This window comes from Mycena indigotica, assembly GCF_014461135.1.
Source record: "Mycena indigotica strain 171206Taipei chromosome Unknown Mind.scaff0002, whole genome shotgun sequence".
Taxonomy (NCBI): domain Eukaryota; kingdom Fungi; phylum Basidiomycota; class Agaricomycetes; order Agaricales; family Mycenaceae; genus Mycena; species Mycena indigotica.
The window spans coordinates 3,300,374-3,327,789 of record NW_023503001.1 but is presented as its reverse complement, the minus strand read 5'-3'; the positions used below and the strand labels follow the sequence as shown (position 1 = coordinate 3,327,789).

The 27,416-nt window shown below is 49.6% G+C and overlaps 13 protein-coding genes across 13 annotated transcripts; 3 read left to right on the top strand and 10 right to left on the bottom strand.

Annotated features, from left to right (window-relative positions):
• Nucleotides 1–364: 364 nt before the first annotated feature.
• Nucleotides 365–2,328, top strand: MIND_00223200 (uncharacterized protein; the record flags this gene model as incomplete). Its single annotated transcript, XM_037359122.1, has 8 exons — nt 365–889; nt 941–1,019; nt 1,071–1,251; nt 1,300–1,466; nt 1,516–1,616; nt 1,669–1,810; nt 1,863–2,131; nt 2,182–2,328. The coding sequence occupies exons 1-8, from the start codon at nt 425–427 to the stop codon at nt 2,326–2,328; spliced, it is 1,551 nt and encodes a 516-aa protein (XP_037224217.1). The 5' UTR covers nt 365–424.
• Nucleotides 2,329–2,700: 372 nt separating this feature from the next.
• On the bottom strand, nt 2,701–3,488 carry MIND_00223100 (uncharacterized protein; the record flags this gene model as incomplete). Its single annotated transcript, XM_037359121.1, has 3 exons — nt 3,239–3,488; nt 2,789–3,188; nt 2,701–2,737 (listed from the first exon to the last, which is right to left on the bottom strand). Exons 1-3 carry the CDS (start codon nt 3,480–3,482, stop codon nt 2,701–2,703), a joined length of 681 nt encoding a protein of 226 aa, XP_037224216.1. The 5' UTR covers nt 3,483–3,488.
• Nucleotides 3,489–3,628: 140 nt separating this feature from the next.
• Nucleotides 3,629–7,894, bottom strand: MIND_00223000 (Peptidase A1 domain-containing protein; the record flags this gene model as incomplete). The annotated part of the gene is made up of 19 exons (XM_037359120.1): nt 3,629–3,794; nt 3,840–3,959; nt 4,009–4,113; nt 4,165–4,251; nt 4,306–4,621; nt 4,673–4,779; nt 4,826–4,959; nt 5,012–5,146; nt 5,196–5,336; nt 5,388–5,519; nt 5,568–5,696; nt 5,743–5,874; nt 5,928–6,100; nt 6,151–6,456; nt 6,507–7,048; nt 7,098–7,289; nt 7,337–7,511; nt 7,557–7,667; nt 7,723–7,894. 19 exons carry the CDS (start codon nt 7,892–7,894, stop codon nt 3,629–3,631), a joined length of 3,375 nt encoding a protein of 1,124 aa, XP_037224215.1.
• An 89-nt stretch (nt 7,895–7,983) lies between these two features.
• MIND_00222900 (Pre-mRNA splicing factor) lies at nt 7,984–8,969 on the bottom strand (the record flags this gene model as incomplete). Its single annotated transcript, XM_037359119.1, has 5 exons — nt 8,610–8,969; nt 8,388–8,559; nt 8,208–8,341; nt 8,116–8,157; nt 7,984–8,066 (listed from the first exon to the last, which is right to left on the bottom strand). Exons 1-5 carry the CDS (start codon nt 8,644–8,646, stop codon nt 7,984–7,986), a joined length of 468 nt encoding a protein of 155 aa, XP_037224214.1. The 5' UTR covers nt 8,647–8,969.
• A 291-nt stretch (nt 8,970–9,260) lies between these two features.
• MIND_00222800 (Pre-mRNA splicing factor) lies at nt 9,261–10,478 on the bottom strand (the record flags this gene model as incomplete). Its single annotated transcript, XM_037359118.1, has 6 exons — nt 9,261–9,279; nt 9,330–9,468; nt 9,516–9,673; nt 9,729–9,873; nt 9,927–10,029; nt 10,086–10,478. 6 exons carry the CDS (start codon nt 10,476–10,478, stop codon nt 9,261–9,263), a joined length of 957 nt encoding a protein of 318 aa, XP_037224213.1.
• Nucleotides 10,479–10,599: 121 nt separating this feature from the next.
• On the bottom strand, nt 10,600–12,374 carry MIND_00222700 (Phosphoinositide phospholipase C; the record flags this gene model as incomplete). The annotated part of the gene is made up of 6 exons (XM_037359117.1): nt 10,600–10,686; nt 10,735–10,813; nt 10,861–11,053; nt 11,104–11,671; nt 11,721–12,105; nt 12,157–12,374. 6 exons carry the CDS (start codon nt 12,372–12,374, stop codon nt 10,600–10,602), a joined length of 1,530 nt encoding a protein of 509 aa, XP_037224212.1.
• Nucleotides 12,375–12,429: 55 nt separating this feature from the next.
• On the bottom strand, nt 12,430–14,405 carry MIND_00222600 (uncharacterized protein; the record flags this gene model as incomplete). Its single annotated transcript, XM_037359116.1, has 4 exons — nt 12,430–13,949; nt 13,999–14,025; nt 14,076–14,108; nt 14,210–14,405. 4 exons carry the CDS (start codon nt 14,403–14,405, stop codon nt 12,430–12,432), a joined length of 1,776 nt encoding a protein of 591 aa, XP_037224211.1.
• A 343-nt stretch (nt 14,406–14,748) lies between these two features.
• On the bottom strand, nt 14,749–15,234 carry MIND_00222500 (uncharacterized protein; the record flags this gene model as incomplete). Its single annotated transcript, XM_037359115.1, has 2 exons — nt 14,749–14,753; nt 14,808–15,234. The coding sequence occupies 2 exons, from the start codon at nt 15,232–15,234 to the stop codon at nt 14,749–14,751; spliced, it is 432 nt and encodes a 143-aa protein (XP_037224210.1).
• A 529-nt stretch (nt 15,235–15,763) lies between these two features.
• Nucleotides 15,764–16,102, bottom strand: MIND_00222400 (uncharacterized protein; the record flags this gene model as incomplete). Its single annotated transcript, XM_037359114.1, has 3 exons — nt 15,764–15,793; nt 15,846–16,015; nt 16,063–16,102. The coding sequence occupies 3 exons, from the start codon at nt 16,100–16,102 to the stop codon at nt 15,764–15,766; spliced, it is 240 nt and encodes a 79-aa protein (XP_037224209.1).
• Nucleotides 16,103–16,149: 47 nt separating this feature from the next.
• MIND_00222300 (Acid protease) lies at nt 16,150–17,446 on the top strand (the record flags this gene model as incomplete). Its single annotated transcript, XM_037359113.1, has 10 exons — nt 16,150–16,225; nt 16,276–16,491; nt 16,548–16,592; nt 16,645–16,686; nt 16,737–16,766; nt 16,815–16,906; nt 16,960–16,996; nt 17,041–17,223; nt 17,269–17,291; nt 17,345–17,446. Exons 1-10 carry the CDS (start codon nt 16,168–16,170, stop codon nt 17,444–17,446), a joined length of 828 nt encoding a protein of 275 aa, XP_037224208.1. The 5' UTR covers nt 16,150–16,167.
• Nucleotides 17,447–18,912: 1,466 nt separating this feature from the next.
• On the bottom strand, nt 18,913–21,833 carry MIND_00222200 (putative acetate kinase; the record flags this gene model as incomplete). Its single annotated transcript, XM_037359112.1, has 7 exons — nt 18,913–19,493; nt 19,544–20,382; nt 20,430–20,446; nt 20,495–21,103; nt 21,153–21,193; nt 21,239–21,423; nt 21,472–21,833. 7 exons carry the CDS (start codon nt 21,831–21,833, stop codon nt 18,913–18,915), a joined length of 2,634 nt encoding a protein of 877 aa, XP_037224207.1.
• Nucleotides 21,834–22,375: 542 nt separating this feature from the next.
• Nucleotides 22,376–25,503, top strand: MIND_00222100 (D-xylulose 5-phosphate/D-fructose 6-phosphate phosphoketolase; the record flags this gene model as incomplete). The annotated part of the gene is made up of 15 exons (XM_037359111.1): nt 22,376–22,473; nt 22,525–22,592; nt 22,639–22,745; nt 22,801–22,867; nt 22,915–23,050; nt 23,104–23,277; nt 23,328–23,444; nt 23,496–24,017; nt 24,065–24,335; nt 24,386–24,486; nt 24,536–24,716; nt 24,770–24,834; nt 24,891–25,206; nt 25,259–25,421; nt 25,469–25,503. 15 exons carry the CDS (start codon nt 22,376–22,378, stop codon nt 25,501–25,503), a joined length of 2,421 nt encoding a protein of 806 aa, XP_037224206.1.
• A 148-nt stretch (nt 25,504–25,651) lies between these two features.
• MIND_00222000 (Poly(A)+ RNA export protein) lies at nt 25,652–27,301 on the bottom strand (the record flags this gene model as incomplete). The annotated part of the gene is made up of 13 exons (XM_037359110.1): nt 25,652–25,708; nt 25,760–25,786; nt 25,833–25,933; nt 25,982–26,026; nt 26,080–26,088; nt 26,138–26,256; nt 26,309–26,332; nt 26,385–26,494; nt 26,539–26,691; nt 26,743–26,765; nt 26,813–26,960; nt 27,007–27,099; nt 27,152–27,301. The coding sequence occupies 13 exons, from the start codon at nt 27,299–27,301 to the stop codon at nt 25,652–25,654; spliced, it is 1,059 nt and encodes a 352-aa protein (XP_037224205.1).
• Nucleotides 27,302–27,416: the final 115 nt, after the last annotated feature.

Sequence of the window (27,416 nt, the reverse complement as noted above, 5' to 3'; positions counted from 1 at the left end):
ATGAAAAAGGCGCCGAGTGACGCTTTTCGGCGACGTTTGATATGATAATAGTGGGGTACGCGGTAGCATCGAGAGCTGCGGCAGCTCTTCGGCCAAGAAGCCGACAGATGTCCTCCATCAATCCGCATTGTGCTTGCCCAGGGTTGTGGATTTCACAACTTGCACTTGTAAGAGATCCAAATAAGGAAACATACGTTGTCAGCGTCGGAAAACAGAAAGTGGCACCCAAAAATCGGCGGGAAAAAATAGGATGCGGAGACTCTAGAGTGAGGTGGGAAACACAAGGACAATTAGATGCAAGAGCATGAAATATGAGTGTGATGAACGAACAAGTGGAGTGGCCGAGTGTGACATAGCGAGTTGAGTGGACGCTGTTTTCGGGTTGCAACTCCTTGTCCCCTGCCACGACGACGAGTTGGAGACGATGCTTGTAGGCCACGCCCTACAGCCCTCTATGCTGTCGCAATATCATGGGGCGGCACCGAATGGCTCACAGGTCTTACCCACTCCTCCATTGGCTACACGCAAGCGCAAACGCGCCCACCAATATACCGTCAGTTATAGCGAGGTCCAGGAGGTGGATAGCGACGGCAAACTTCGGGAAGTCATCGTCATTGAAGACACCCCACCGCCTCCAACTACTCTTTCCCCGTCAATCCCATTTTCGACTTCATATCAACCCCCCGCCTACTCTGCCCCCATCCGAACTCGAGCCAGAGCAGCAGCAGAAGCTGCCGCCAGCTCAACATCTGCCATCGTACAGCCCCCTTCAAAGAAACGCAAGAAAGAAGTAGAGGAACCACTTCGAGCTCCTCCACCCAAGAAGGCTGCCGTTCCGGTCCCACAAACCAAGTCATACGACAGCAGAAGTGTTGCGGCTACTGACGATGTGTGTTTCCTCTGTATTCTCAAGTGTGCTCCCACTTAACAAGCCATCTAGACTTCCAAAGGACCCGCACAATGCGACGACAAGGAGGGTCATTATATCATCCAACCTGACGACCTTATTTATCGCCGATGTATGACCTACCTACCCTTTTCTATCTCTCAGCTCATCATCTAATTTGCAGACCGGACCGTCAAGCTACTGGGGCAAGGAACATTCGGCAAAGTTGTCGAGGCAGTCGACACAGTCAATGACAGCAGGGTGGCAATCAAGATCATCCGGGCCATTCCCAAGTACCGCGACGCCAGCAAAATTGAGGTTCGCGTCCTCAACAAGCTCAAAGAGCGGGATCCGCTCAACCGACAGTCTGTTTACTCCGCCACATTTCCCACGCTATTCTGACCAATTCACAGTAAATGCATCCATCTTCTGCACTGGTTCGACCACAAGAACCACATATGTCTTGTTTCTGAGCTGCTAGGCATGTGTCTCTACGATTTTCTCAAGGAGAACGACTTCGCACCTTTCCCCCGCCATCACATCCAGTCGTTTGCTCGTCAACTGCTCGGCAGTGTCGCATGTAGGCATCCAACCAGTTCTCACAGTGTTCGTTACTGACCTTGATACAGTTCTTCACGATCTTCACCTGATTCACACCGATTTAAAGCCGGAAAATATACTCTTGGTTCATAATGACTACAAGAATGTCCAAATCAGCGTCCCAGGCAAGGTACCGACTTAGCTCGTCTTCTTCCTCGTATGACTCTGACCGATCTGTTTAGCGGAGCGCTCCATCGAAAGTCAAACGGATATTGCTCAACACCGAAATACGACTGATCGATTTCGGCTCTGCGACGTTTGAGAACGAGTACCACTCGACAGTTGTCTGCACCAGACACTATCGGGCGCCAGAAATCATACTAGGTGGATTATACCCTCCCTACTCTGTCAGCACTTGAATGACCGCTGTTTTCAGGCCTTGGTTGGTCCTATCCTTGCGATGCTTATTCACTTGGGTGTATACTCGTTGAATTCTTCACCGGCGTTGCACTCTTCCAGACCCATGACAATTTAGAGCATCTTGCCATGATGGAGATGGTCATGGGCAAGATGCCAGAACGATTCGCGCGTGCAGGGGCTCGCTCGAAACCCGAATTCTTCAAAGAGAACGTTAGACTTGACTGGCCGAAAGCGAAGGCTTCTCGACAGAGCAAAAAGGATGTTCGCGCCACTCGTCCATTATCGGTTCGTCTACTTAGGCCTCTGGTCGTTTCTTGCTCTGATCTTGTAAGCAGGACGTGATTCCCCCAACGGATGTTGTCAACCGCAACTTCCTCAATCTTGTTCAGAAGCTCCTCGCATTCGACCCTGGCCAACGAATAACCGTTCGAGACGCTCTGAACCACCCATACTTTAATCTTGCCATTGCAGCCGAGATCTAAGTTTCACGCGGGTTTTCTTCCTCCATTTGTTCTCGTTGTTGACCTGTGGACGACAACGACGGCCACCCTTAGAAATCCAATGTTTTATTATCAATGTCACTAGGCCCCCCTACTTCAAGTGTACTCTACCCACTCATTTCGTCGCTACCGTAAAGGATCCTATTTCCCTTATTATTGTCGTCGACGACTTGCATGAAACTATGATTAAACTGCCACCAAGCACGGTTTTACTCAACCGCCAAGATCAAGCTTGAAGCTTGAAATTGAAGCCGCCCAAAAAACATCAAGTTGACTCGACGTGCTCCAGAGTTGAAGTGGGGGGTTTCAATGTCCATTACAAGTACAATATACCCTAGTAGCTTATCATGTCGTTTAGTTCTTCTGAACGCGGTATTTTTCGGCCAACAGGCTGCATCGTCGTAATGAGCAAGGAGAAGAAGCCAGGGCACAAATTGCTTACCCTTCACCGAGGGACAACGCTGCAAGGCCGGCTGAAATGGCGCTTATAATACGACGATCCCAAGTTCTGTCCCAGTTGTCGTAAGCAAACCAACCAATTGTGCCCAAAGCTGCAACGTTCAACACGCCGACTATCCCGCCCAGAGTGCCCGGCCGCAGAATCTGCTCTTTTGCATGGCGATAGATTACGGCACCCTCCTCTCTGGCGCGGCGCTCCTCTTCCTGACCAGCCGGCGTCTTTCGGTACGCATCCGCCGCAAACCCTTCAGCAAACAAAACAGCAAACGAGGTCGCCACAACACTCGAAATGACAGTGGTGTCACGACGATAGTTGGGGTTCACGTAGAACGCCCGGGCAGCACCTCCGAGCAGACCGAGATTGACAATTCCAATCAATCCACCTAGAAAAAAAGTCTGTATTGGCTGTGACGATGTCGGGAAATGGACTCACCTGCAATACCGGGACGAAGTAGATAGTGCTTCGCGGACTCCCAGATGTACAGGCCTTCCTCACGTGTCTCGTCGAGTCTGGTGTGTTTACGACGGCCGACAGGGTCGCTGGGTGGGACCAAGTTGATTTTCTTGGTTGGATCAATGCCAGGGGAAGCAGTTGGAGGCGATGTGTTCAAGAGAGCAGGGTCAGCTCTTGGTTGATTAGGAGGTAGATGTTTTGAGGCGGCGTCAGCGTAAGACATGGTAGGCAAGTGGAAATATGGAGCGCGACTCGAATTTATAGCTTCTGCATCGACGCACTATCGACGTCATCGACGCGGATTCTTTTGGCAGATCACGTGGAAATGATGTAGTAAAATATCAGTTCTGAGATAAAGTCGTAGGTATACTACTCATCGTCATCCACAAGGAGATCATTCACTTCCTCGACATCGTCATCGTCTGAATCCATAATGGAGTCATGCCCAACCGTCGACACCGAAGGTCCCTCGTCCAACATAGCGTTGATGTCAGCGTCAAGACGCGCTTCTTCAGATTCGCGTCGCTTCTTCTTTCTGGGAGGCAATGAAAAAGGTAGAATTCAAGGTGGACTGACCTACCCAGCGCCCCGTCTACGCGATGCGTGGAACTGATCATCATCAGAGCTAGATTCACCGTTGTTGTCGTCCTCAGGCTCGTCATCTGAAATCACAATGACTTGTGGCTTCTTCTTGGTGGCTCTGTTGGGTGCTTTAGTTGACCTTGGTTTATCTAATGAAAGGGACCTACGCAGAACGTTGTGGCATTCGTCTCCGAGGCGGCGGCGGTGTGCCCCTGACAGTGTCGCGATCAGAATCAGAGTCTTCATCATCCGATGTCGACAAACGACGCTTCCTGACACAGTTAATAAGCTCGGATCAGACAAACAAACCATTGGGAACCTACTTGGATTTGGGTTTGGCTCTTGTTCGTCTAGAGGATGCTACCGAGGCAGTGTCATCGTCCGTAGTGCTCATGATGCTGTCAGAGCGTCTAGGTCAACGAACAGTTAGTATAAGTTCGTCTGAGAGACACGAAAAAACCTACCTCTTTCTCCCTTTCTTAGGAGCATCTTCCTCGTCATCATCGGGAATCACATCGTCCAAAAATTCAAACAAGTCCTTCAGTTGTTCCATCTTTCGATAGTCCTCCTCGCTGAAACCTCCGAGCTGCTTCTCAAATTGTTTTCCAATTTTGGCGTCGAACTTCTTGAGCGCATTGTTTGCGGTCGCGTCCTTGACTGGCCGATACAGGTTGACATGGCTAATCAACAGTCTCAGAGTATACACTCGATCCGTATCTGCAACCTCGTCTGGGATATAGAGTTTGCCTAGCATTTGACAAAGGAGTTTTCTTTGATCCTCTGAATAGTTCGAATGTCAGCTTGAGAATTCAGACGGGACATGGAACCAACTGTGCATGTTCTTCTCGCGTAAAATCAGACGTAGAACGTCTTCGGCCAGCGCAAACTGGACCATCATGTCTTCCGCTTTGGGCTCTGATGATAAACCTGGGGTGTCCCTAGGATCAGTGTCAGTGGAAGCAGCAGATGAAAAGGATGGTGTACATGAGCTCCAGTGGATTGGTGCATTCCACCCACATGCCAGTGACGTTGGCTAGATCCAGATTGCCCACGTCGTCTTCATCATCCTCAAAGTCTCGATACATTTCCGCAGTTTCTTTCAAGACCTTTGTGAAGAGCTACAACAATTCATCAGGCAGGAGCGAAGACGCGGAGACAAGCTTGACCGACCTCCCGCATTATTTGTTGGTTCGAAGCAGCGCAACGACCATACATGTTGATGAAGTAGGTCAGGCATTGCAATAGCCGCTGGTTCTCCCGATTGTACGGGGAAAAATATGCTCTGAATAGGTGCTCCATGACCATCTGAATAAAATAATTCAGACGTGGTATGAACAGCGAAGAAGACTTTTACCTTTGGGTCATCAACCAAAGAGTGGAGGACCAATTTACTGAGTCCGAGGCTCAGCAATGCGAGTGTCTCCGGATGGCAATTTCCCTTCTTATCGCATTCTTCTTGGAACTTTTTCACCAGGAACTCTTGGCTTTGCCCCTTCTACATTTGAGAGTAAGTAGATAGCCCTGGAAGGCCAAGAACGGGACGAACAACGTCATGCTTTAGATTGGGCTGCCCCAAGAGCACGTCAAATACAATCTTGAAGATAGTCATGCGAGTGTCGTCTGAGACTGTCTTCGTGGATTGATCCAAGAGAGCTGGAAGAAATTTAGCCGCCAGGTTCTGAAACCAAGTCAGTTACACTGTTCATTATACTGATGCGCAGCTTACTGGTGTTACCAGACAAGACAGCCCGAACCCGACGAGACCTTGAAGTTGAAGATTACTGTCAGCGCGTCCAACCGAAGGCATAATAAGATCCTGGAAAACTCCTTGCAAGGTCGAATTGTCTTCAAAGGTCTATTCGAGTTGAATGAGAAACCTTTCTAAATGATCAGTCCCATACCCCGTCGAGACGTTCAAGCAAGGCTATGGACAACGCAAGGCAACGTAAGTCAATTGCGTCTGCTGCTTGTTGTTGTTGAGGTGTAAGGTCCTTCCGCACCGGTTGCTTGCGCGGAGTTTGCTGCGACGAATCCTACGTTGGATCAAACACTTGTAGTTGTCTGAAATGTCCAAGAAGAAGCTTACAATGCTATCCATTGTGCGATCCCCAGCATCTTCGTCAGGTTCATCTCGAAGATTCGAAATCATTTCGACAACTTGACGAATGAGGTCTCTTTCGTCGGTCGTCAGTTTGCGTAGAACGTCCAAACATCTCGTCAGAAGACTCGAGGGTGTGTTCTCATGACCCAGCATATTTTCTTGATGACTTTTAATCACGGGAACCAGAGAACGAAAGATCTCAACTCACGAATGACCAAATGCATTTTTCGTCGCCCGGTCTCATCTCCGTAATCAAGATGAACGGCAAATGAAAGCAGTTCACCGACGATCAACTCTCGGGCTTCCCGCAACTCGTCCCTCACCTCCGCTTTCAGGGTTATATCATCGTCATTGCTGATAACCTTACTGAACCATTCCTGAGCAAGGAATGCACATCGAGTGACCACCGGGATACCGCAATCCTCCAAAAGTTCGTTACGTCCATTAGCGCAATGCTCAACGAAAACCCGGACGAGGAACGTCCGCTCTGGTGTGAGCTTGTCAAAGTATGCATCTGAAAAAAAAGTCAGGTTATGGGGTTGATGTTAGTAACGGAAGACATGCCCCCGAAATATATCTCTCGTTCCAAGCCTTTCCTCGTGGTCAAAAGACTCTTCAGGGCATCGGCGGCAACCTTTCCGCGTTGTGTTTCCCCGTCAGCTTCCAACTCCTGTTGGTGGAGATCGAACAAAGACAGAAATTGCGTCAGATTTTCGATAGTCTTCTCCCTTTGTTCTTGCTCACGCGGCGCAGGCTTCTCTCGAGTCGCGGATATGTCTACCTCTTGCAGTTGAGACACGAGGTCCTCTTCGGCTTTGACAGTGCTTAGACGGTCGTACCAAACCCCTAGCATGGACGCTGCAGCGGAGCGGACAGCGGGTTCCCGGTCGCCCAGACCGCTACGGACAATATACTCTCGGTTGGCGATGGTCAGACTTCGAGGCGGGAATGCACCGTCGTCATGTGCCTCTTTCTCGAAAACATGGCTGTACATGATCTTGCGGACAGAAGCGTCTTCATCCCTGATCCGACTGAACAAAGCCGCCTTGAGATCGTCGGTGAGAGGATCAAGTGGTATATTCACAGCGGCAATACGGCGAACTTCACTGTGCAGGTTCTTTTTCAGTTGGAACCCAAATCTGGCACAACACTCACGGCGCAGGATCTGCAGTAATTACTTCAAGCAACAGTTCCGGGATCGACTGTCGGCCTGCTTTCTTCAGTTCCTCAAGGTCTTCTGCCTCTGCGAGCTTGGAGAGCGATATTATGACTTTGACCCGAATTGTGGCCTCTTTGTCATGCAGGCGATCCAATAGGTGCTCTCGAAGGTCACTATACGTATGCTCACTGCGGAGAATTCGACAAGTAAGTCAGCAAGCGAACGTCATTCTTACTCGATTGTTCCTAACTGTTCGACCATCCCTGCTACAAAGTCGACGACGCGGTACCGCACGACTTTATCTTTGGCTTTGAATCCACCCAGCAGAGAGCGCAGAATTTTATCGATGAAGCGCGAGGCAAGGGTTGTCGTATCTAGGCCATCTTGGTCTGCTCCCTCATCCTCTGAGTCTAAAAACGGTCAGTCGCAAGACACAAGCACCACAAGTCACCCGCCTCGCTCGTTCAAGTACTGGAAGTAGCCTGCGACAAACTTGACAACTCGGTCTGCGGCGGTGGCACCCTTTTTAGTGGGGAGCACCTTGAGGATCGCAAATAGGAATGCCTCTGCAAGTTTAATTTGTTTTTGATTGCGTTATAAGCCGGAAAGCTCAAAACTTACCAGCAAACTCGTTGGCCCCTCGGTCATCCCTGTTCCCGTGTCTATCCAATGTCTGTCGCGAGTGAAGCTTGTATGCGGCGACGTAGTTCTTCTGGTGATTTGCTGTGGATCTTTGAACCTGGTCGAATATAGCGGCGACGTCGGCGGCTATATCGACAACGCGCCCAGGCATGATGAAGGTGGCAACCACGACTGTCACACCACGTGATATACGCGGTCATGTCTTGTTGACGTTAAGTATGACAGAATATCATTATGTAACTAGCTCTTCGGCAATTCATTCTCTTGGAAGAACGCCGGCCCATAATTAAATAACACCTCTTCTTTGGCCCAAAGAGAGCGTGCTAGAGAGCACTGGATCAGTACTCTCCAATGTAGCAACAACGTTCGTACTTGCAAAAATGCCAATGCGATGTTCGCCATTGACCAGAAGAACTGGACCAAATTGATGAGACATCGAAGTGAGAGAAGCATGGAGCCCCTACTTCTCGCTTCACAGTTAGGTTTACGCTGGTCATGATTGATGTAACGCGAGTTATTCCCTGCGTAAGTCCCATCAATAGAAAGTGTTTTGTTCAGTTGGAACACATAGTTCCGATGTCGATGGATTGCAATAGGACTTTTGAAGGGTTACTGATGGAACAAAACCGACGAGTTAAGCATACTCTCGTGAATCCACAGTCAAATCGTGGATGATTTGACCAAGATATTCTGCAAAGGCTTCTTCAGAACGCAGACAAACAGAACAGAGCGCATACCGATGATCAAATCGCCACTGAGAGCCGGTTCCTCCATGAAGAGACCTAATCCAAAGCTCCCTCTGGCAACTTTGGTTTTCTAGACGAATTGGATTAACCCAAAGACTCAAAAACCTATTCGTTGAGTACCTTCCACAGCCCCTTTTGGATATCTGCGTTGCGGCATGTCCGGGTATCACAATCTGCTCATGCTTTAGACCGGCGTCATGAGTTTGACTGTCAACTAGCCTCTGTGAACAATATTCAAAGTAGCACGGCACGAAGGTGATTTGCCCACTTGGATCGACACTTGCGACACATCTCCGGGTCACATTCACGATGGGCAAGAAAACACTCGCACGTCTTGGTTCGACATAAAAGACTCGAGTTAGAGCGCTTTATGCAGTTGCAACCTTTCCATCGCCGTGAACCTAAGTACGTCCAAAGCCGTGAGAATCTAACAGAATGCAGGAGCTGCTCACAATTTGGACCACAGCGACAACTGCTTTCGCAGTGACCGCCGTTAAGAAAGCAAGGACACTGGTTCGTGGAGTTACAAGGACCATAGTGACCACAAGGGGGGCCGGGAGTGTACTGCTTCGCATCAAGGTCTGCGAATGGCCGACGCTGGGCTTTCAACTGGGAGCTTTTACCCTTGTTGCTCTTTGTCGCACGTTTCGGCCCAGATCTAACTTCGCGACAACGCAGTAAATAAGCCTCAGAATTGTGTCAGGAGCTGTTCAACTTATAAAAAAACAGCATCTCACTTCGGAACATGGCTTGTCACAAATGGTGGCGAGGTCACAGGGCAGAGTATCCGCTGAATATTTGATAACAAAGCGAAGCAATTGCATCGATTTTTCATCCCACAAAAGATCAGGGAAGTCCTCTTCATCTTCTTCTACAAGGAGAAAACATTCGACGCTGCAGGGCTCTTTGACCATCTCGTGGAGACGTTCGTTGCGCAGTGTTGCAGGTGGACCTGGCAACGGCTCAGGTAACGGATCAACTAAAATATATTTAGTCGCACAAAGGGAGTGAATTGCAAGAACCAACGATGCGTGGAGCAGAAACCAATCACACAGTTGAGATTAGTGCAAAATTCAGTCGTCAGTTTTTGGACGGCCTCCTTGATGCTCTGGGCCAGCGGAGTTTGAGACGGAAGGATTTTCTCTGCAGCCGAAACACCAACAGGCCATTCGGAGAAGAAATCTCTGACATGGACATGAGTGGCAAGCAGATTCAGACCAGAGTAGTCCATATACGAACCGTCGACGGCTGGAGTGTATCATGCCCTGACTTCGATGCTGATTGAAGAGTGGAAGAGGCAATACGTCTGCACTCGCTATGCGATGGAGGTCCATGCCATGATCGTAGTGTAAACGGCGCGCAGTTTCTACCACCACACTTTCCACTGAAAACAAAGCGTTATCGTGCAGTCCTGAAGTGCCCAGTTGTGCGACATACAATCAGGGTCCATCTGGGGCTGAGTCCAAGCTAGACCACTGAATTCGACGAAATACCGCTCGAGGTCAAATCCAGGGTCGTCTTCGAAGGGGATGAATGGAACCTATATAAGCTGAGCTGAACAAATCAACCCAAGGACCACAAAAAAACGGGATCAACCTTGGACGAATCGTCCCCGTGATGATTGTTACGGTCTATGGGAGCGCAGTGTTCGTAAACCGGCGACGGCACAAATATTTCAGAGCCTCTGGGGTCGCATACGCGCGTCATGTCCATCCTGACATTGTGGACAGTACCACTTTCCAGATCGTGATACTCAAGTGATTCTTGATTCGTTTGGACTAATGCAATACTCAATGCGTCGTAGAGAGTCAGTTGTGTCGAGACATTAGTGTTGATGTCGGTGTTGTTGAGAAGCGGCGAAAGCGACGCAGAAGCCATCGCGCGTGCTGCATAGTCGGCCTTCCACGCAAGAAAGTTGCTCTGAATGTTGTTATAAACGTTGTACACGAGCCGCCTTGCCTGTTCCTCATCATCATCGGCTATAGACATTTGTCGTTGTCGTTTGAATGCCTTTGAGGCTAACTTGTTGTGCGTGACCAAAATCGTGACAATTTACATCGAGTCAGTCACATGGCAAATAAATAGAGATAACATTATTTCCACCCCAAAATTATACTCTGGATCGCGTGAACCGGGTTAGCAGTGTTGCTCCAGAGTTTTTTCCCTTCATATCAAGCATCCGAATAAAACGCCAGCCCTATATGGTACGATCAGGTAAGTGGACTGTCAAGATCAAGAGACTCACCGATTGCAGATACTCGACCCGAGCACAAAATGTGACAATCTTATCGTCCTTTCCAAATTCATTCTCCATGACAGTCAGCCTAGAAGACTCTTGAATGTACCTCCTGCACAGATATGTTCCACATACTGGATAAAAGTCAACTCGTCCTGAGAATATTCCCACTCAACCCTTTCGTCCCACATAACATCTGCACCATGTCCAGGGAAATCTTGCGCCTTCTGTGTCTTGGTTTGCCATTTGAGATCTTGTTCCGCATGCAGAAGTTTGACCTTGATGTAAGTGGAGAATGACTTGCCTCCGCGACCGTTCGGAGGAGGAACTGCGAGAGTGTGAAATGGATTATGGCATAAACAGACAAGCGCGACGAACGGCTGCTTATACCAGCGATCTCGAGTGATAGCCGCTCTCTGCCGTTGTCCTCGAAGGCCTCCCCTTCCTGCAGGCGCAGTTTCTTCGGTTTCAACACCCACCCTTTGGTGCCGACGAACATTGCCTCGTTGAACTGCATTCCCTGATCATAGTTTTGCCAATTAAGCCCCGCTATATGGGCGCCAGACCTCCAAAATTGGGTGGGAATGAGATTCGTACTGCGTATACGAGTACCCTTGGGATAAATGCGGCGCATGTGTTGAGTGCCGTGCTGAATCAAATCAGGGAGCGAATGAGGAAGCAGAGCTGCGCAAGCCGACTCGGATATGTTGATAAGGAGGTGTAGTGGGTCAGTGAATTTCTGGGTAAACCATCCCTTTGCGGGTTTCATACTGCGAGCGTAGAAACCAAGTGACGCTAACTCATCAGAGATCTTGGCTTTCTCCGTTTTGCTGACAGCAATCATCATGTCCCCGTCCTCTTCCTCCGAGTCGCTTTCAGATTGGACAGGGGTGTCATCTTCGTCTTCCATAATCTTCCCTTCCACCGGAGCAGGATAGTATTCCACCTTTAAGGGATAGAATATCCAACAAGGTTGTTTATATCATTTCACTCACCATCAGTAAAATTCGACCACGGAAGTTGCCTGGAGAGGCCTTGATGTCGTCGATATCCTCCAACTTTGAATGAACCAGCTTGTCGCCCCAGGCGCCCTTGATGATGTGGACCAATTCTTCCTGGCCGCTGACATTGACGTGACATTCCAGAGACACCATTACAGGCCAATCATTGGCGCCGACCGCATCGCCAATGGCCACACAAACGCTCTCAAAGGGCACCGACTTTGAGAAAGTGTATCCATGTGTGACTATGAGGCCCTGCTTGGAGGGCCAGACATCGATTTCAACACAACGCGCATTCCGAGAAAGGACATGTTGATACGAGGTTGCTGATGACTTTCCGAGAAGTTGCCTGGATAGTAAATAGGTGTTATGTGAGCTTCTGGAAGAAGATTCAGCCAACATATACTTTCAAGGGTCAACGAACACATACGAGACGAAGTAGTCTGTTAGAGGATACGAGTCGTTCACTTCTTCTGAATAGATGACTGGCAGCGTCAGAACCTCAGCAACATCCGCTCCTTGCTGCTTGAGAAACTGCTCAACACCTGTACCAATATGAGGTACAATGTCCTTGGGGGGGCTCAAATTGTGGTCAGTGTTGACTAGATACCAGTCTTTGAGCTGAGCCTCAAGAATAACATCGGCCATGGAAGTTCAAAGGAGAGTTGATGATGTCATCATGTCGATATGTAATAATGTGTCACTACAAAAACATCCCAATAGGTCCACTGTTGACATCCCCTTCGTTTCTTCCTCGGCGAACTTCTGGTCCAGGTGGACCCCATACTCCATCGACTTTCTCACTGACATGGATGCGGCCACATCCGGCAACTGGACAGGTCCATTCGAATCTGTCCTGGATCACTGACACACGAGTTGATCGCCTCGCCCGTTTACCCTTCCCTCGTCCCCTTGTAGTTGTTGCACGACCTCTCGGTACCCTAGTCGGCTGAGGTGTTTGTTGTTGCATCGGACGAAGGCTTCTTGGTGCAACAGGAAATACTCCCAAAACGGCGCCAGCACTTCGCAACCGCCCTCGAATTGGGTTTGTAGGAATAAGGTCCCCTGCACCATCGCTTTCATCGTCGCTGCGAGGGTTGGCTTCATCATCTTCCATGACGTCTTCGGATGGGGCGTTTCCTTTACTGTCGGGTCCGTTGGCAAGAGCATTGACCGTTGCCTCTGTCGAGGGGCGCCACAATTCCTCTATGCACTTTCCATCCAGTACATGTCCACATCTGAGCCCCCAAAGCCTGCGCCGCCTGGTCTCCTCTTCTCCGCCGTCGACCACACCATCAGAACGCAAAAAGAGGGGATCCAAACAACGGGCACAGACGAGAAGCGCGTCTAATTTGCCTTTACTTGATGACTCAAGAGCATCGACATCAATGACCACCTGCTTCCCTTTGCCCTTGCTGGTTTCGGACGCGGGAACAATTTCACTGGGCTCGAAATCAAACACAAAACCAGGTTCTGCTCGAGCCGGATGGGTATATGCTTGTTTGTATGGCTCCTCGATGGGCTCTTGACCGTCTGGCCTCCAACGCCTTGCGTTTGGATGCACATACCGCATGAAACGTTCTCCGAGCGACAGAATTTCCTCCCCTTGGTCTTCAAGAAGAAGGTCAAGAGCAAGATCGGCATCGCCACGGGCTCGAGGATCACGAGGTTGAGCGAGAGTGATGTAGTCAATTTGGTTGAGTGGTTCGTCGTCTACTCCTCCCCATCGGAAAGGATTCATTTGTGCAAGACGACCCATAAAACCGGTATTGTTATTGTCCCGGTGAGGAGGCCTGATATTGCTACCACCAGCAACGATTGGAGCTACTCGTCCCCCAGCTAAGCGCCGTTCCATTCTTTGTTGACGCACGAGCCGATCAGCAGCCTGACGAGCATTGTTTGAGCTAATGAGGGCACCCCCAAATCCCATAGGAGGATTGTGCCGTGCCCTGGCTGCTGGCTGGATGATGTCTTGTTCAGGGGAAACGCGTTCATTGGGAGGCGGAGATGACGAAAGATCAACTATGAAAGGATCGGAAACTGGGCGTATTGGCGCGGGTACACGAGAAGACCCTTCAAGAGTTGATGATGGTGATTGAACACGATTTGGTCTTCGACGTGGTGGCATAGCAGCATACTGAGAGTAATGTCGAGGTAGCGGCGGAACAGGCGGAACATGGTCAAATTGGAATGGTGGAGGCGATGGCGAGAGTAGATCACGAACTGTGTGGTTCATTCAGAGAGGGCGAATAGAAGTAAGGTTGCCACCTACGCCTGACGCGAGCTCCGGAGCGCCGAACTTGGAAACATTGTTAGCACAAGTAGAGCGATATTTCCGAATGGACGTACCGTGGTTGACAGAACCAGAGAACGAGCTTTGGCCTAAAATATGTGAGCAACTGTCTCGGCAGCGGAACGGTTATGGGCATCGTGGTAACAGCGACCTGTCGATTTCCGATCCTCCGTAAAGGGGATACACTCACTATTGGAAGTGGAAGGCCCGCTTGTCTCCTCATCGCTATCCAGAATTTCAATGACTTCAGCGGGGCCGTCTGGTTGTCTCCGTGGAGAAGGCCGGACGGGAGATTCAAAGGAGTCAACGTCGATAATTTCTATAGGTTCTTGAGTTCTTCTCTGTGAAATATTGAAGGGCTCTGGTAGTAATGGTGAGTGTGGCATAGTTGGAGGCCGTTCGAGCACGGTGGTCAGACTCATTGACTGATGGTGCGTTGGTGAAGGTTTCCGAAACCTATAGTCACATGTGACAGCGAGCCACGAATCATCTGATCAGCTTGATTCGATCATTGCTGATGATGAAACACAATCTGATAAGTACTCTGCAACAACTACTTAATAACCAGACGTTCATTCTCGTATTATGATAGCAGACACAGGGTGTCCACGTGCAACGAGTTTAAACTCTCTCGCTGTGTAGGTCGAAGATGAGATGAGTTATTCATCCATTTGAAGAGTAGCATTGACGAGAAACAGAACCAAGTGTTGCATGCATACAAGACATCGGCTAGTCTATTGGATTTTGATTGAGACGCGCCGAAGGTTGACATTCAAAGTTATGCTTACCTGAGCACAGTAGTCCGACTTCGATTACCTTGGGGTTCTTCAGGGTTGTAGCGTGGACGAGGCGGTCACCAGAGTCATAATCGGATGTAAAATGTCGAATACAAATACTTGACACCTCTTGCAAGAGTTCTCCAGAGGCAACAAGCCAGTCTACCACATCGCCAATGTCATTTCCTTCAACTATCACATGGCGCGGTCTAGCTTGAGACGGAGGAAGGGAAAATATGTAGTCCGTCTCTATGCAAGGGTTGACAAGCTCCAGTGTTGTCAATCCTGGGACAAGGACGTAGGAGGACCAGGTAGGAAGACAACAGTCCTGCAGAAGCAGGCGCTTTGTTGTTGGAGTGCACAATAACCCTAGGAGCGTGAATCGAATTGGCTCGGGTTGCCACATGATATCAATGTGTGTAAGCTCGATGTCCATCATGCGCGTGAGCTCTGCAAGTAATGGGACCAAATAGGCAGCATCAGTTGGAGAAGATATCCAACTACTTCGCTCGCAACGAAGTTGTAGCTTCCGGACGAAAGGCCGCAAATGTGGGAATCTTTTGAACAGTTCGAAAGCCCGTCGAGCGGAGCTAGACTTGCTGAGGAGAAGATTTTCGAAGCGACGAGTGTATGAATAGGGCAACCAGCCTCTACAAACGAGTGCACAAGTGCGGTGGTTGTGTCATCGAGTTGTTGGATCAAGTCCGCAAAGCTCGAGAGGTAGACCAGAGTCGTCCATGGAGTACAGTGCACCTTGTCGTGGAGGTCCTCTTTAAGGCATTGCTGAACATGGAATGGTTGACAACAATCGCAACAGCAACGAGAGAAAAAGGGACCAGCTACATACCCACAGCTTTATATTGCTGTGAACCATCTGCGCCTCAAACCTGGGTCCCTTAGTAGTCGTGGTTGTATAAAGGGAGTAATATCTCGGGAAGAAGAGAGGTAGACTTGTATTTGGATGGGCTCTATGTCTCGATAATTTTATATCCTTTGAGCTAGACATCATATCAGGAAAAAAAAGCTTTCGGACTCGACGAACACACGCACCTTATTGTCCTGTAACATCTGTGAATATTTTTCTGCGAGCCACTTGCAGTTCTCGAGCGCGTTTGGGCCTTCGCCCTTGCGACACTTCTCTAACTCTTCTCGAACTAACTGCACCTCCATCGCTTTCACCCATGACTCTCGGATGTGGTCTTCACGAGCCTCTATTCTTTCTGAAAGGCTCATCAGCTTATCTTTCATAACAGTGAGTTATGCCTACTTCTGTAAAGTTCCTTGGTTGCATCTTGGACCGTGGACATGATGACAGTCAAGGGATGACAAGTAACGGGCACGTGCACACAAGGACCGGCTACTTCTTGCCCTCATGCCCGTCTATCCTCTTTCGCTGCCTCAAGACGGGCCTATGGCCACCCTCAGTAAATGTTCGTCATCTCTCAACTCCCCGTAAGTGAACTACTCAAACAAAGTTTAGCAAAGAATACTGTTTGGGAGATCGAATTACACAATGGTCAAGACAGTCGACTGACACCCACCCTCGTCAATGCACTCCGAACTCTTCTCGATCATGTTGAACTTGACTGGCGCAACCAATGGCGTGAAGTCCCCGCCAATGCGAAAGACCGCTCTGCTGCTGCTGGAGCGTTGATCATTGTCGGACGCAAAGACCAAGACAAATTCTTCAGTAACGGTGAATTGTTTTAACCTGAAACACTTTCCCTCTTTTCTTACTCCAGCAATCAATAGGTCTTGACCTCAACCACGTACCGTGGAATGGCAACTTCTTTCCCGGTTTGTGATTGTAAACTCATTTTCATCTGATTCTCAACGCACGTCTACATAGTGACCTTCAATCCCCTGCTTGAACGGCTTCTGACATTCCCAAGTGCGACGAACATTATGGACGTTCTAAGAACACGCTCACCCACCTCATAGTCCCCGTAATCTGCGCCATCAATGGGCATTGTAAGCAACCGGCTGCCCACCTTGTCTATGCGCTTACGCATGTCCTAGGTTTTGCTGGTGGCTTCATGTTTAGTCTTGCGTGCGACTACCGCGTGATGACAGATGGGAGGAAGCGTAATGCTTGGCTCTGTATGAACGAGGTATGAATACCATTCATCTTGCTGTGACAGAAACTAACCTAACCTATCCTTAGGTTGATTTCGGCGCCGTCTGGCCCCACAGTTTTGCCGGTAAGACGAGCTCTCTCGAATGGCTTGCACCTATCCCTCGACAGGTGTCTTGAATGCCAAAGTCGGCAACAATAACACACGCCGCAAGATTGCGTTGGAAGGGCATCGATTCACTCCCCAAGAGGCGCTTGATGCTGGCCTAGTCGATCGTGTTGTGGCCGGGAACACTAGTGCAGTGCTAGCCAGTGCACAAGAGCTGGCTGCGTCGGTCGGTAACAAGGCGTCTTGTAAGTAAGATTTTTAAGTGCATTTTGAGACTGATGATTGTACAGCGGGCGTTTGGGGCTTGATTAAAGTAAGAACCACAGCATTCTGCTCTACCCGTAAACTAAACGACCACTTTTGTAGAAAGACCTCTATGCTGAAGCGTTAGAAGCTGCGAGGCGTGATCCTCGAATGAGCGGGCCATTGATTGAAGACGGCGCTGTCCTGTTGAGAAGCAAGCTATAAATAGATTGAAACCACATTGTTGGCAACCATCGAAGCATCATCAAGCAAACAGCTCGGAAGAATGAAGGGGGGGCGTTCCGCTTCCCGTTCTTTATAGGTTCTCTCATTCACTTTCTGGTTGAATCGGGTCGTCTGAATTCTTGTCGGTCATACGCTTCTGGCAGGTGTTCTCGTGGCTCTTACTAGTTAGTGCCAATGAAGTTACCGCCACGCAACCTTCCATGCCACTCTCCCTCTGAAGCGAATCGATATGCCCACCCACAAATCGTAATTAGCATCTAATCCCTCACCTGAGCAATGCTCGAGTTGCTCCAACAGCTCTGCCCATAAAGTGTGTTACGCGTTATTTTTGTATTTGTGGTCTTCCTCATGATTGATTCAGCGTTGGCAAAACACTGTCTCCCTCGCCAAGCTGAGGTTTGAAAGCTACCCTCGAAACTATTGCATACGAGACTACCAAGCTTGCACGTGTACTAAATGCAATGTATAGAACAAACAGTTTTCGCGGCACTACGTTGGCGAGAGAAGACATCACAGTTGAAGGAATCGATAGGAGAGAGGAAATCCCGAAAATAAAAGGAACGAACGCGTTGGACTGACTCCTGAGGCACATTCTCGTCCCTCCGCCATTATCCTTTGCCACTTCTGAGTTTGCTATGGATGCGGATGAGATTTCTGAGAGGACATACGCCATCATGAATGCGAAGCCGGTGAGCTCTGCACTCCTCCCCTCCTCGTCCACGTATACTAAAAGGTTGTAGCCTTTCCCAGAGGTATACCAGGGTGCCTTGTTCCCTGCAGGGAACAGGTCAAAGCCAACCATCGTCCCTGTACCACTTGACTATGGGTTGGGTTCATATGTCTTCCCTGAAGACTTGCAAACGAAGGCGTGCGTTCCAATGTTGTCATCTCGTCACCAGAATCACGCCGCTGTAGGTGGATTGGCGCCCAAATCCACTCCAAGCAATGGCGCATGGAGGCTGGCGGCGGCGCAGTTTACCTTGCCTGGGCCTACCCACAGAAATTGGCAGCAGGGATGGGGGGTGCCGTAAATTCCGTATTGAGCGATGCTCCGTCCAAGATCGTATACGGCGACATTCTCGTTTTGAAAGAGAGCCAGGAGCGAGAATGCATCGTCGATCTGGACGAAGCTGACATCAAGCATATACGAGAGAAGTTTCGCAGGAAAGTCGTGCTTATGCATGTTGAAGGTTGAAACTAAGGGTTTTGAATTATAGGTGGTGGGCAATCCACGGCACTGATCCAGATAAGATGCTGAGTTGAGAGTCCGTGACCGGCTGGTAGGTTGAATATAGCATTCGGTATGGTAGTAGGGGGTAAAGACAGTTGTAGTGGATCCGCAATAGTACACATGCCCATACAAATGCAACGAGATCTAAATAAGCAAAGAAATAAGTTATACCCGTCGAGGGGAAATGATCCAACTGTCCGTCTTTCTACATGGGTTATTGGCCGGAGTTGCACCAAACGTTGCCAAAATTGTCTGACCACATTCCAGGAGTTCCATGGCCGTGAACTCCGTCTGCTCCGCTGTCGACATACCCCACACCATAACTTTCAGCGGCGTTGAATCGCGGCGAGGGACAGCGGAACCCAAGGAAGTTTGGGCATGCTCGATCTGTCGCTGTACATGTTTCGAGACATGGAAGCAATTGTGTGTAGTTACTTCCAGCAGGGAAAGCCGAATTTCTAGCGTTTGGAGGTTGTGAAAGAAGCAGCGCAGCAGAAGACGGTGAAGTGTCTTGGTCCGCACACCGAGGAAAAGAAATGGTGCAAAGCCAAGTGCGATAGGCTCGCTGACAATCAGCGCAGCTCACAAGAGGTGAGTAGAGATCCCGGCCACAGGCAAATGTCGTCAGGGAAGTCGTGAAGTTGGTGAGGGACGAAATAAGGGGACCTGATATGGATTCTGGCAGAGAACTGCCATCGTATGACACGAGGGGGTTAGGTGGAGGGGGCAGCGGAGTCGCATATCCGACCGAAGGGCAGTATGGGACTTGCGAGACTAAGGGACACGAGAAAGACGCTAAGACACGTTAGCAAACTGAACAAAAAATTAATGCTTGAGAGGCTCACGGGATTTGGTTGTGAAGAAGATTGGTCCGGCAACCTTGTAGCCACTCTCGATAGCATATACGGTGTAATTCGTTTTGGCCGTCAATCCCGTGAAAAGCCATTCCATCCTCCATCCACTGGAGTCACGCATCCATAGACCCTCCTTCGCCACAACGCCTGTTGAGTTTTGTGTTTTGAGCATACATGCAGTTTGTTGCATAGACGTTAGCGAATTGCTCGTTGGCGATACGATGACTGTGAAGTTGATTGGATTAGAGGGCGGGATAGCTGCTGACAGATTTCCTGGTGGTAATATATACTTGGGGTACGTTGGATCCTGTTGGTTGGGGGCCGAGAATGGTGGAGAAAACAAGAGTGCCTGGCTTGCGGTCGAGTCGCCAAACAATGGGGGAGTGGAGATGACCTCGTGAATAGGTACTCCATTCGAGACTCCAATTTCGAACCGCGTGTCCCCAGCATCTTCAACTCCCACCACACCGCCCTCTGGAAATACTCCCGTCCAGCTTCCGTGGCCGTGATCCAAAACGATCTCGAAAACATTCTCCCCTCCACCCGACCCTGGACTAGCAGTCGAAGAGCTGTTAGTGACGAAGAATCGTGGAGACGCAGAGTTCGTGGTGCCAGAGCAAACCGCAACCGATATTGCGAGCCGGGTCGCACTTGGTATAGTAAAGAAAGGTGGGTTCGGGGTGTGTCCCGGTTGTACAAAGCCCACTGCAAGAGCGGTTCGAGCCTGAGCCGAGGTTAATGCTGCATTCAACAGCAAAACCAACGCAGTCGGTAGCCGCATGAAACTCAATAACCGTTTGTCGCCAAGCATAGAGATCAGGTTGGTCACACTGTGACACCAAAAATCTACAATATCTACAACGAATCAACTATACACTGTTGCGCCATCTCGAGCTACCAGTAAAATGAGTGAGGATGTGTCGGATCGTTAAAGAGACGAACCTGCTCATCTGTTCGACAAACCAAAACTGCTTTGGGTCCAGGAGATGCTGATATGTCCACGACAACCTCCGTCTTCTCGTCGACGTTTTCATTCTTCGCCTGATCAACTCGGGTGAACCCTAAGCATTCCACCTTCTGGCCAATAAACGCTCGGAGCTCCTGACTACGCTCCCCAATCCCTCCGGAAAACACCAATGCATCGACTTGCCCACCCAGCTTCAAGTGATATGAGCCAACAAAGTTGAGAATACGATCCGTCAGCAGGTCGAATGCAAGCTGCGCGGCAGAGTCTTTTGTCCGACGACGAATGATGTCCCCAAAGTCCGTTGTTCCTGCGATTGCTTTCCAGCCAGATTGCGAGTTGAGAATTTGTTCCGCTTGTGTCACGTGCAAATGGACTGCATTGTCTTTGTTGTGCGAGATACGGCCCGCCTTGTTGGTATAATGGAATATAAGACTTGGGTCTATGGCGCCAGAACGAGTCGCTCCGGGAAGCCCATCAAGAGGAGTGAGCCCCATAGAGGTATCGAGCGAATGACCCTGTCGTATACAACATACTGAAGCGCCAGAACCAAGGTGAAGGACAATCATATTCAAAGAAGTCGGAGGCTGTAATTTCATTACAAATAGCGCATAAAGCGGGCAGACTTGAGCTCACCTTTTGGAGAAAGTGGGAAACAGCGCGTAAGATGGACGAGTCTGGTTCAGCTGAGCAACAAGAAGAATAAAAGGATCCGCACTCACAGCTTAAGCCATGGAAGCCGTATTTCTTGAGCCCCCTCTGCTTTGCAATCTTCTGGTCGATCGCATAACTTGAGATGTAGGCAGGTATCGAACGATGGAACGCAGTGTCGAAGAAGGCAATGGATTTGGCGTGTGGAAGTTGGGTTAGACATGTCTTTATAACAGCTAACGCGGCTCCGTTGTGTCTGTGGAATTAGTTGAGAGTTACGAAGCGAAGAAAATGCAGTACACACAATGGAGCGAGATCAGAAAGTTTCTCGATGTGATGAAAGGCTTCGTCGTTGATCAAGACCGGATCAGTATAGTCTCCACCGTGAACAACACGATGGCAAACTGCAACCACGGTCTCGGAATCAATCTTGGCCTCCTTTGTGAGGCATTCCAGAAAATGAGCAAACGCGGACGCGTGGTCATGGACGTTGGATAACTCTTCATTTTGAACCGCGGAATCAACTCTCTGGAATGTAAACTTGGCAGGAGGCGCGGTAATGTTGGAGAGGGAGGACGTCAGAATAAGATGAGGCGGCTGCGTCGTATCGTAGAGAGAGATCTTGAGTGAGGATGACCCAGCATTTGCAGAGAGAACGTATACCATGATTGGAGAACGGGGATCCACGCTGAAAGTTACAGTAAGTAGCGAATTATAGATCAGAGACCGCGCTAGACCAATGAGTGACGGTGGTCTTCGTCAGAGCTCCAGACTCTCCTTTGATTGGTCCCTGATAGCACAAGTCAAACGTGGGGTTGAGAGTAAGACCATCCGAAATGTAAAGGCTCCAGGCGATCGCCTAGAATTATTTTACATGCGTTTTGCCCAAGTAAACCGACAAAATGGGGAGCATCAAAGTGGTTGAAGGCAAGGTGGGAGGGAAGGACCGTGCTTATTCATCCCATCATCGATGGTTCTGGCCCTCCAACTTTCTTCATCCCGTCCACAAACCAATGAACGTGCTTCATCCGCGCGGGTCTAGACCTTCTTGGAGACTCTCCTTTCGACATTTCGAAGACCGCAAACCCCCGAGCTGAGACCGTGGAGGGTCCAGAGAGGCTCTAGCTTTTTTTCAATTGATTCACCATGCAGCGCCATGGCGGGTATAAAAAGTCAACTCCAAACCGACTCTTAGCATCTCCACTACAATGCCTGGCCAAATTCTACTTCAAGCAAACCCTCCCGCGGATCCATCTCTGCTCCCCGATTCTGTGCTCGAGCTTGGTGTCCAACTCGGCGTAAAGGAGTACGACCCACATACACTCATTTTCTCCCATCGAACTTATCCACTCAACAGTTATCTTCCTCCCGATGAACTTAAGTCTCTCAAGATGTTTCGTCGCGCTGCCGACTACATCGCAGCAGGTGGATGGTGTTGCTTATGCGTCGTTCGATGCCTAACCCTCCTCAGCCATGATATTCCTAAATCACAACGTCCTCATCGAGCGGGAAATCGTTCCGGACGACATAAAGCCGCGTTTGCTTGGGCACTGGGGTACCTGCCCAGGCTTGGTCATGGTATGTTGAAGAGTTTTGTTGTGTCCTTCTAGCTAAACCCGATCTCTCGCAATAGGTCTACACCCATGTCAACAGACTGATTCGGAAAACTGGAATCGATGCGCTTTATGTCGTTGGGCCTGGTAAGCGCAAACATTATCAATTTTTATGATCAACTAATGTGATCAAGGTCATGGCGCTCCCGCAATCCTGTCCTGTCTGTGGCTTGAAGACTCTCTCAGTGCATTCTATCCCGAACATACCCGCGATTACAAGGGACTGCAAAAACTCGTCGCCGGTTTCTCAGTGCCAGGCGGTTTCCCCAGGTTTGACGCCACCCCTACCAAAATCCAACCGATCTGACTTCTGGAATTGCTAGCCACATCAACGCCGGAACTCCCGGAGCTATCCACGAAGGAGGAGAGCTAGGTTATGCTCTCAGCGTCGCGTTTGGCGCCGTAATGGATAACCCAGACTTAGTTGTTGCCTGTGTTGTTGGCGACGGTGAGGCGGAGACCGGTCCCACTGCGACGGCTTGGCATGGCTTTAAATAGTAAGTTGGACGGATGCTCTTGGTCAAGAAAGGTCCTAAACGAACTCAAGTATCGACCCCGCTGAATCTGGCGCCGTTCTCCCCATTATCAGTGTCAATGGCTTCAAGATTTCAGAGCGTACGATCTATGGAACGATGGACGACAAGGAGATGACTGCTTTGTTCACGTGCGTTCAACTTTCCCACTGCATTTTTCTTTCTCCATTGACGATCTATAGGGGCTACGGCTACCAAGTTCGCATCATCCAGAACGTCGAGGATCTTGACAACGATCTTGCTGCATCATTTGACTGGGCTCTCGCTGAAATAAAAAAGATACAGTCGGCTGCCCGTAACGGCAATCCAATCGTAAAACCTCGATGGCCCGTGCTTATTCTGCGGACACCCAAAGGTCTGGGGGGACCGAAAACCTTCCATGGCGAATTCATCGAAGGCTCCTTCCGTTCACATCAAGTCCCTCTTCCAGGCGCTAAGACTTCGCCTGAAGAGCTCGCTGCTCTAAACGAGTGGCTCAAGTCCTATCATCCAGAGGAGTTGTTCAATTCCGATGGCGTTCCAGTCCCAGAGGTTCTCTCCCTTGTCCCTGAGTCTGCCGAAAAGCGACTGGGTCAACGGAAAGAAAGCTTCCGTGCTTATCAACCCATCGTCGTCCCCGATTGGCAGAAGTTGGGTGCTGAGAAGGCGTCTCAGGATAGCTGTATGAAGGCGATTGGTCGCCTTCTTCGTGGCGTTGTCGCAGAGTATGTTTGACGATCACATTCACGCAACGCCACTAACTTTCATGTAGAAACCCCAAGCAATTCCGAATTTTTTCGCCGGACGAGCTCGTTTCCAATAAACTCGACGCCGTTCTAGACGAGAGCTCGCGGAACTTCCAATGGGATATTGAATCGCGAGCTCAAGGTGGTCGCGTCATCGAGATACTCTCCGAACACACCTGTCAAGGCATGCTCCAGGGCTATACGCTCACTGGGCGCACCGGTCTTCTCCCAAGTTATGAAGCCTTCCTAGGCATCATCCAGACAATGATGGTGCAATACAGCAAATTTACGAAGATGGTGCGTTTACTTCGTGTTTTCGGAACTCCATAGTCTCACACACTCATTAGTCTTCTGAAATTCAATGGAGACAACCAGTTGGCTCACTCAACTACGTGGAAACGTCGACTTGGACGAGGCAAGAACACAACGGCTTTTCGCATCAAAATCCGTGGGTTATTTTGACCGACTCTGAGCTCTCGCTCTAACCCAATTTGCAGCGCATTCATTGGCGCCGTCCTAAATCTCAAGCCCGCTCAAGCCCGCGTATACCTTCCACCGGATGCCAACTGCGCGCTGTCGACGATGGCGCATTGCTTGCGTGCCAAGAACTACGTGAATTTGATTGTTGGGAGCAAACAACCAACTGCCGTGTGGCTCTCGCCAGAGGAGGCAGACAAGGTATGGGTTTGATGCATTCCTTCAGACTTGGAAGTCAATTCGATGGATTATAGCATTGCATTGCCGGCGCGTCTGTCTGGAAGTTTGCAAGCACTGACGATGGTGTCGATCCCGACGTGTTCGTTGCTTTTATCTCTCTCAAGTTGATTGAATTCTAATCATGTCTTATCCCAGTGTGCTTGTTGGTGTCGGCGTCGAAGTAACCTTTGAAGTGATCGCAGCAGCAGCTCTTCTCCGCCAGCTGGTTCCTGCTCTCCGTGTTCGGGTTGTTAATGTCACAGATCTGATGATTCTGTCTGGTCACGGCGCCCACCCCCATGCGCTCAGCGACGCCGCCTTCGACGCGCTGTTCACGAGAGACAAGCCCATTCACTTCAACTACCATGGCTACCCTATCGAACTCCAAGGTCTACTCTTTGGGCGACCCAATCTCGACCGTGTCACCATTGAGGGTTATCGGGAAGAGGGTACAACAACATCGCCATTCGATGTACAGTGTAATTTTCCTCTGCAAAACCTCAGACTGATATGGGTCTTCTTAGATGATGCTCGGCAACTGCACCTCTCGTTACGATGTTGCCGCGGCTGCTATCCGGGGCGGTGCACTTTCCAATCCAAAGGTGGCTGTCAATGCCCACGAGCACGAGTCGTATGTGAAGCACCTGGCCGTCAAAGAGAAAGACTATATTTACGCCAACGGCAAAGGTATGACCCCGTTCTTATAACACACAGCATCTAATGCTTATGTCCAGATCGCGATGACATGTTCGACGTTCCTACCTTTTAGTCTCGCATTCGTTTTGTAGAAATGGGCGGTTTCTTTGTAGCATCAACCAATAATTGTGTAGAATAATAACCCGAAGCTCATGACTCAAATCTCTGATATTCTGTCTCGTTACAGAGACAAACGTTAAGACTACGTGTATAACCATAGATCACCGTCGAGCAGGTTTCTTTTTTACCTCGTCCTCCTTGGTGTAATGGATCATAACCTTCGCAGTCAAGTTCAATTAGGGCAACAGGGTGGAAAAAAAGGATAGTACCTTGTTGACGTGTCCAGTGGTCATTCCCTTGGAAGGGTCAGCTTCCCTGAGGCTGGCGGAGCCATAAACTTACTGCATGGCCCTTGCTCCAGTCGTACGAAACCGCATACGCGAAAATGGAACCATCCCGATTGAAGGCACTTGACGAGATGGGTCCTGGAGCTGCATCGAAGGCTGTGAAAGTATTGAGCAACAAGAACCGGTGGAAAATGCAAGCCACACTTTTCAGCCGAACGCGTGCATCTTTATCCCAGTAGCCAATGGATCCTGGTTCATCGTAATTGTCAACTAAATCTGGACGCAGCACGTTTTGGGCATACCATCACCGCCTGCCTCTTGATGAGCAGTTGAATAAAAATTAACGACAAAAGCACCCACCGCAGGTGCTGAAAGTCCCATGGACAGGATGGAAGGAAATGTCATTGACTGCATATATTGTAACGTCCTTGGACGGCGCCGTTGCATTCACTCGGTGGCAACGGAAGGAAAAGTTGTTCCTATAAGAAGGTTGACTAAGGACCAAACGTATGAAAGACTACAAAGGCTTACGCAGAATCTTTGTCTTCGATATATCTGTAAGAAGAGTTGGCCGATCAGTACAACTTCGACTCGCGTTATGACGCACTGGAAAGCTGCACGGCCTTCGACACTACCAACAGCAAAGCCTTGGCCCGTCGTGGAAGCTTTGAAGCATGACACAACTCGTGTTTGTAATTTGAGAGGTGATTGCATCGTCTGGTTAAGGTCAAGAGGTTGTCTTTGTTGGCGCAGTATGTTACCTTGAAAACGGTGGTGGGGTTTGTCAGATTGTAAATCTGAATGTGGCGCTCAGCCGTCCCAACAACCATCAAGGGATAAACAACGTCCATGCTATAGCAGCGCTCAGGTAGCTGTACGCTGGCGACCGGCTGACTCGCACGGAGATCCCAATACTGGTAGGAAGAGTTTAGGAATGCTTTGCGCGTTGTTGTTACAAGTCAAACCTTGATTGTCTTGTCCCAGCTGCCTGTGGAAGATATGATCAGCGGAAACCCCACTCATGAATAGTGTTACCTGTTGCCAGAATCCCGCCCTGAGCGTCAACCCATCTAACTGCTTTAATTGGCGCGTCGTGTTGCGCGACTTGAGTTGTAGCTCCCGTCGTGACATCAAACATCCGAGCCGCATTATCTGCACCGCCTGAAAGAATTTTGGTCCCATCCTGAATGCAATCAGCAAGATATCAACGGGGAAGCATTTCGCGCTACCTGACTCCAACAGACACTGAGCACGGGGCCCTCGTGTTGGTACATGGCCTTGCCTTGACTCTTCCCACCTGGGCCAATCTCGTATATTCGTACCTTGGACGCGTCAAAATAAGACCAAAATATTAGAAAGACGGGCAAAGCGCACACTATTCTCCCATGATCCTACTGCAAGGAAGTCCGCTTGGTTGCTGAAAGCAAGAGAAGAGATCGAATCGTTTGGTGGTTCGCCAAGCTCAACATCCTTTGCGGCGGTGGCCGTCAGGCCGCTCGACGTCGTCGACGAGAAGAAGGACATGAGAAAAGGAGCCGAGCCCACACCCTAGGAAAGTGCTTTCGTCGCTTCTGTGAATACCACACACACAAGCTTGGGTATTTCGATGGGGGTGTTGTTGGTATGTGACGAGTGTGAC